The following is a 7,342-nucleotide window of genomic DNA, read 5'->3' on the forward strand; positions in this document are numbered from 1 at the left end:
CTCTCCCCTCATTTGTTTTTTGTTACCCTAACTTAACATAGGTTGTTCATATCAAAAAGGGGGAGATTGTAAGTACCCCATGGTAGTTTTAATGTGATCAACCAAGTCAGAATTAGGTCCTGTTATCTTTTGATGCATTGTGTCTAAGTGTGCAAGAACATAGGAGCATAGGAAGTCGAGTGAAATACGCAGCTAGCGAGAAGGATGACACGGTAGAGAATCCACGGGTTCGGTGCGTCCTTCGGACGAGGTGCTGCGAAAGAGTACATTGGCGAACGAGAAGGAAGTGGGCGGTGTTTCCGAGGGATGAGAAGCTGGAGCAGAAGATTGCTAGAGAAGATCGAAAAATAGATTCGGGTGAGCCCTATTTCGGATGCCAGAAATCACCAAAGCGAGTAGAGCTGGAGCGGAAGACCCAGATAAAAAGTCAATTTTAGGTTGACTGTAGTTCAGGAGCCTGAAGCTACTCTTGGTGCCAGACCGGCTTGGTCCAGCCGGGGCGCCTTGGTGAGGCGCCCCTATGCGAAAGCAGTCCGAGTGCCCAGAACCCTTCCAAGCGCTCAGACCAGAGATTTTATCTAGAGCCATTGCGATGTGATCCATTGCAACGTGGATAAAGTTTTATTTACGACCAGACACCCGAAACCCTTCTAGGCGCCCGGATCAGGGCTACAAATAGAACCCTGCTTCCAGTAGCTAAACAAAACACTTGTAAATGATTCTCTTTCTATTTAGTTTTGTAATACAGTGCTTTAACTGCTGTAAGAGACTTCTTCGTCCGAAGGAGATTCGATAGTGAGCTTTCAATAGCTTGGAATAGCAATCCCTTGATTGCAAACCAAGTAAAAGATCTGCCTCTTCTTTCTCTTTGTAATTAGTTTCTTTTTGTACAAGTGTTTCTATTAATCAGGCTATTAGATCGAGAAAGGTATTTATTTTTATTATGAAGGGCAATTCACCTCCCTCTTGCGGGCCATAAGGGACCAACAGTGACTTCCACCTGGCCATTGCTTCGGGGGTAAGCTACCGAAGTGAAGGCCTGCATAATATCATAACTTGCATACCATTCTCTGAGCTTCCACCCTTAAAATTGCCTTCTATTATTGAAGACGAGTTTGTGAGGAATGCCAAACTGACATATAATGTTCTGCATAAGAACTTGATAATCATTTGTTTGGTTATCTTGGCGAGCAGCTTGGCCTCCATCCATTTAGAGAAGTAATACACCTCCACAAGAAGAAATTTCTTTGTTTGATCACCAAGGGGAAGGGTCCCATAATGTCCATGCTTCACTAGTTGAACGAGCATGAGACAACATATGCCTTTAGCTCATCTGTAGATCTATGTGGTGTGTTTTGATATTTTTGTTAAGACAAGCAGATTGCCACCATTCGAACGACATTGGCTTGCATAGTAAGCCAGAAATATCCCGCCAACAAGATTTTTCTTGCCAATGAACGACCACCCGGATGGCTACCATAAGAGCCTTGGTGTACCTCTTACAGTATGTATTGAACATTCTCCGAGCCGATGCATTTCAATAATGGTCTCGAGAAGGTTCTTTTGTACAGGTGGTCTCCAACTAGTGTAAACCATCCGACTCTCTTTTTTATTAACCGAACCTGCTCCAGTCGGTGGGCACACTACTTGATCGGAGGAACTAAATCAGAAGAATTCTCCAATCACTGGTGACTTTCATTCCGACCATTCTTTCAATGTGAGCCACTAATATTACTTGCTCAATTGGTTGATTCAAGACCCCTGGGCTTAAGGAGCTTGCTAACTTTGTCAATTCGTACACACATTGGTTGTCCATTCGGGAGATTTTCTGGATGATCAACTCTTGAAATCTGGTTTTTAATTTTTCGAACTCCTCCGCATATAATCTTAGTCTAGCATTGTTTATCTCAAAGGTGTCTGATAGCTACTGCGCTGCAGTTGAGAGTCCGAGTGGCTCCCACTTGTCTCGCTGCTTGCAGCCCGACGATTAGTACTTCGTACTCCACCTCGTTGTTGGTAGCTCGGTAGTCTAGCTGAATGGACAGCTGGATTCTGTGTTCGCGTAGGGATATCAAAAGTATCCCCACTCCGCTACCCTGTCAGGTGGACGATCCTTCTACGTATATCTTCTAGGTTACCTCCGGCTCGGCGTTCTGCACTTTAGTCACGAAGTTAACTAAGGCTTGTGCCTTGATAGCTGATTAGGGATGATACTGTATATCAAACTTGCTTAGTTTTGTGGTCCATTTGATCAGCCATTCGGATGCTTCGGAGTTGAGGAGAACTCTTCCTAGAGTGCTGTTAGTTAACACAATTATTTAATGCGACAAAAGTATAGGCATAACCTCCGAGCGGCGAGGACTAGCCCGTACGCTAGTTTCTCGAGACAGGTGTAACGACATTCAACATCTTTCAATATGTGAATCAAAAAGTACACTGACTGTTGTTCAGTGTCATTTTGTTGCACCAACGCTGAGTCAACTGCCTGCTTTGTGGACGACAAGTATAACCAGAGTAGCTTGCCAATGATGGGCTTTGCAAATACAGGTAAAGAAGTCAAATAACTCTTGAGCTTCTCCAGCGCCTTGTCGTACTCAGCGTCCCATTGAAACTACATAGCTCAGCATAAAACCTTGAAGAAAGGGTGGTTCCAATCGGATGACTTGGATATGAACCTTGACAAGGAGGTAATCCGTCCGATCAACTACTGAGCTTCCTTCAGGTTGCGTGGAGGGTATTAGATTATAAGGGATGTCCTAAGGTTATCACCTTACGATTTTTACTATATATAGATTTACTATTTGAGTGCATATTATATGTTTGAATGATCTTAAACTCATTTACTAAATGTCTGCAATACAATTCATAGAATGAGAGAATTTGTGATTGAATCACAACTTGTGATTATCTTTACATGTACAATTATGAATGTATTGGAATTTCCCTAGTCGTCGAGTTGATGCATTCGAACATCATCAATTTTGTAAGACTAGCACGGGTTATATTTCTTGGTTCGACCAAGCAGTTGTTTCTCACTAGATGGAGATATTAGGATGTCGAGCGTTAAACGTGGATGTTAGTTATAATAACTAGTTCATTGGAGTGACCTGCTGTAAAATTTTGTATGGTTCTCTACATATAGATATGTCTTTGAAGTTCTTACTGCCGTTCGAGTGCAAGTTTTCCTTCGACTTGAGGTATACAAGTCATCTTGGTCATGAAGACTTATACTTTGACATCTTAAGTAAATATCTCATCGAGGTGTGGACCCGGGATGATTGGGTATAAGTTAAAATGCCCGAAGGTATTTGGATAACCCACAAAGGATTCACCACTTCTTGCGAGGAGATGTATACCCTATGGCTACTCATTAAGATTATTACTTAAAGTCTTTGACCAAAGCATCACATGATTAAAAGTATGGGACTCTTGTATATATGAACGAGTAATTTGAATCTGCAGAACGAGAAAGTATTACTTGGGCTAGATGTGATGTAGTCAGTCTAGTTGGGGTAAACACATAGACCATGTCCTAAACCAAGTGGATATAAGATGAGTGAAAGGAATGAGACACGATTCATTGTAGCTGTTGAAGGGTTTAGAATTAGTTCTGAAATCAACTATGATTTTTTGACTAATTGGGGATCATGATGTACAGTAAGGTGTCACTCATGATCGTTCCATAATTAATCAGTTAATTATGGGTAGCCAAGATGAACCGGAAATCTATTGGGTCACACGCACTACGAGTCTCTAAAAGGTGTAAAATATAAGTTAAAAAATAGGATTTTTAGATCAGGAGATAAATATTTGGTTGGACCATATATAAGCCAAATATAGAAATATTTATCAAAACGAAGGCACAGATGGCTCACATTTCTTATAGAAGAGTTGGACCCTATGCGGTTAACTTATGAACCAACTTAACTTAGTTGTGAACCAAACTAAGTGACTAATGGGCTAATTTTTAGTTAAGGAATAATGAGTTAGATTTGGGCTTACTAATGCAACTCATTAATGAGGGCTATATATTGACAGGGGCGGATCTACCAGGGGCGGCGTCGGCAAACCCCCCCCCCCCCCCCCCTTGCCGACGGAGCCAAAAAAAAAAAATTAGGGGTCATAAGAAACTCTTCACAAGCAGTTGCAGCCATCGGAGGGAAAAAATGAGCGGAGAAAACGAAAAGTTGAAGACAGGTTCATTTTTCTAATTTTGAACCAAGTTTCCATATATAAATTAGGTTTATTTATTTTTATTTTTATTTTTATTTTTCTCTCTCCTCCGTTTTTGCTTTCCGTTGCTCACGAAACATCTTGCCCTTTTTTTCTCTCTCTGTCGAGTGTCGACCAAAGCAGCAAAGCCTAAAGGCTTTTTTTTTCTCTCTGCCGAGTACCGACCAAAGCAGCAAAGCCCAAAGGTGAAGGTGTGAACTGTGAAGCCATGAGCCGCCAATTTTCTACCATTGTGCGTTTGTGTCGCCACCTTTTTGTTGTTGTGCCGCCACGCCGCCCACCTCCTATCGACCAACAACTCTTGCCGCCTTGCCGGCCTGCAGGATCTTCGGCTAAACCTCGTTGCGGTGCCGCCCGACGCAACTCACAAGGGTGCCGGCGGACAGAGTCACAGAAATTGTCTACCACCACCTAACAGGCTATTGTGTTGCCGCCACCTCCTATCTACTGTTGGTCCCGGAGCAGCGGAGCTCCCTTACCACCACAGCTTCAGCCTTCAGGTAAGTGGGTTTTATTTTACTTTATTTATTTATAATTTTTTGATTGTTTCTTGATTACAATGTACGATATAATTAACAATTGAAAATTTTGATTGTTTAAATGTTTAGTTGTTTTTGTATATTTGATTGTTGGATAATTGAAAATTTAGATTTTATATATTTGATGGTTGGATAATTAGTTATTAGTTAATTGTGATTTGTGAATATTGATAATTTATGCTAAATTAATTTTATTTTTTTAAAGGAATTGTGTGGATGAATGATGCTGAATAATTTAATTGTGTTATTGTTAAATTGTTCACATTAAGTTTAGTAAAATAATACTTCATGTTGATAATTTTTTCTCATATATTATAATTTGTAGCAAATGTTGAAATATTTTGCAAAGATGCCTAGAAGTTCAATTGAATCGTCTAGTGCTCCCGATGAAGAGTCTACTCCTGCACCACAACCACCACCATCACCTCCTCCTCCTTCGCAAATTTTATTTGAAAATATTAAAAATTTAAGTAGTGAAGTAGAAATTGTTGCTGATCCTGGTTTATGAAAATTGATTGAAGAGTATGATGTTGGTGCTAGAGATCATATTCGAAAAGAATATATTGCTATGGACCCTTATCAACCTCGAGGCCATAATTTTTCAAGAAAAGAAAAAAGGGTAAAGACAATAGATGTTTCAGAGAGGTTTGGTTTAAGTTTTAGAGAGGTTTGGTTTAAAGATCATGATTGGTTGGAGTATAATGTTTCAAAGGATGCAACCTTTTGTTTCCAGTGTTATCTTTTTAGACCTAGTAATATAGGGTTTGGAGGAGATGATGTGTTTATGAGATCTGGTTTCATAAATTGAAAAAAAAAATTGAAAAATTCAATGAGCATGTAGGTGGAGTTGGTAGTGCGCACAATGAGGCAAGAATACAGTTTGAGGGTTTCAAGAATTAAAGACAAAGTGTGGAGTATTCATTTTCATCGGAAAAACATGAGATTGAAGTTTCTTATCGCAAACGCTTGACTTCCATTTTAAAAATAATTCGATTTTTGTTATTACAAGGATTGCCTTTTCGGGGACATGATGATTCTTCAACATCATCCAATAGAGGCAATTTTTTAGAATTGCTTAAATGGTATAGCTCAGAGTGTCCAGAAGTTGCGGCAGTTGTTGGAATGAATGCACCTGGAAATAATCAAATGATTGCCCCAAAAATTCAAAAGCAACTAGTGGATGCTTGTGCTGTTGAGACCACAAATGCTATTCTAGTTGATCTTGGAGATAGGTGGTTCACTTTACTGCTCGATGAGGCTCGTGATTGTTTAGTGAAAGAGCAAATGACAGTTGTTATTAGATATGTGAATAAACATGGAGAGGTGATTGAACAATTTATGGCTGTAGTTCATGTTGCAACAATTACAACTGCTTGTTTGAATGAGGCAATCGACTCTTTATTTGATAAGTATGGTTTGTCAGTGGCAAGATTGAGGGGTCAAGGATATGATGGTGCTTCAAATATGTCTGGAGAATTTAATGGCTTAAAGTCACTGATAATGAAAGAAAATCCATATGCATTGTATGTTCATTGTTTTTCTCATCAACTCCAGCTAGTGGTTGTAGCTGTTGCTCAAGCAAATCAATATGTTTGTGATGTCATGTGGATTGTTTGTTCGATTGTGAACACATCTACATCATCTTGCAAAAGGGCCGACAAACTTCGACAACTTGAACATGGTAGAAAATTTAAACTTCATGAAAGAGGAGAGATTAGTTTTGGTAGAGGACTAAACCAAGAAACTAGTCTAGCTAGACCTGGAGATACACGATGGGGGTCTTATCATTCAACTTTATGTTGTATTGAATAAATGTGGCCATCTGTTATAGAGGTTCTTCAAAATTTGATTGATGATGGTGATTGTTCTTCTAAGGGTTTAAGTATAACTTTGATTGAAAGAATGGAGAGGTATGAATTTGTGTTTATTCTACTATTGATGAAACATATATTAGCAATCACAAATCATTTGTCAACCATTCTACAAGAGAAAGATCAAAATATTGTGAATGCGATGCGTTTGATCAATAATGTGAAATGCAAATTACAAAAGTTGAGAGATTCTGGATGGTATATTTTACTTGAGGATGTGAAGAAGTTTTGTAATACCCATTCCATTGAAATAATTAATATGACAGATAACATCAACAACCATAGTCATTTGAAGAGAGATGAAAAAAATATTAATTTTTATCACTACTACAATGTTGAAATATTTTGTGAGGTAACTTCAAAATTCTTTTTTTATTTATCGTCAATTAAATTCTTTTAAATAGTAATATATTTATTAATTTTTACTTTTGTTGTTTGGTTTTTAAATTACAGGTTATCAATATTATTCTACATGAGATGGATAGTCGTTTATCTGAAACAACTACAGATTTGTTGATTTATATGTCATGCCTTGATCCTAGGAACTCATTCTCTTGATTTGATGTACAGAAGTTAGTACATCTGGCTCATTTTTATGAGGATGATTTTTCTTGGAATGAACGTATGTTAGTCAAACAAGAGCTTGAAACATATATTGATGATGTCAAATCAGATGAATAGTTTAAAGGTATTTCAGAT

General features: G+C 38.6%; 1 protein-coding gene across 1 annotated transcript; it reads left to right on the forward strand.

Moving 5' to 3' along the window:
• The first annotated feature begins 5,634 nt into the window (after positions 1–5,634).
• Positions 5,635–6,584, forward strand: LOC121979830 (zinc finger MYM-type protein 1-like). The gene is made up of 2 exons (XM_042531821.1): positions 5,635–5,686; positions 5,782–6,584. The coding sequence occupies exons 1-2, from the start codon at positions 5,635–5,637 to the stop codon at positions 6,582–6,584; spliced, it is 855 nt and encodes a 284-aa protein (XP_042387755.1).
• The last annotated feature ends 758 nt before the right edge of the window (positions 6,585–7,342 follow it).

Source organism: Zingiber officinale, chromosome 5A (assembly GCF_018446385.1).
Source record: "Zingiber officinale cultivar Zhangliang chromosome 5A, Zo_v1.1, whole genome shotgun sequence".
Taxonomy (NCBI): domain Eukaryota; kingdom Viridiplantae; phylum Streptophyta; class Magnoliopsida; order Zingiberales; family Zingiberaceae; genus Zingiber; species Zingiber officinale.

Excerpts from the sequence above, each read along its gene's own strand:
- LOC121979830 (XM_042531821.1), top strand. The coding sequence starts at position 5,635 with ATGAGGCAAGAATACAGTTTGAGGGTTTCAAGAATTAAAGACAAAGTG. Across the intron at positions 5,687-5,781 it reads AATTAAAGACAAAGTGTGGA|GATTGCCTTTTCGGGGACAT; the intron begins GTATTCATTTTC and ends TGTTATTACAAG.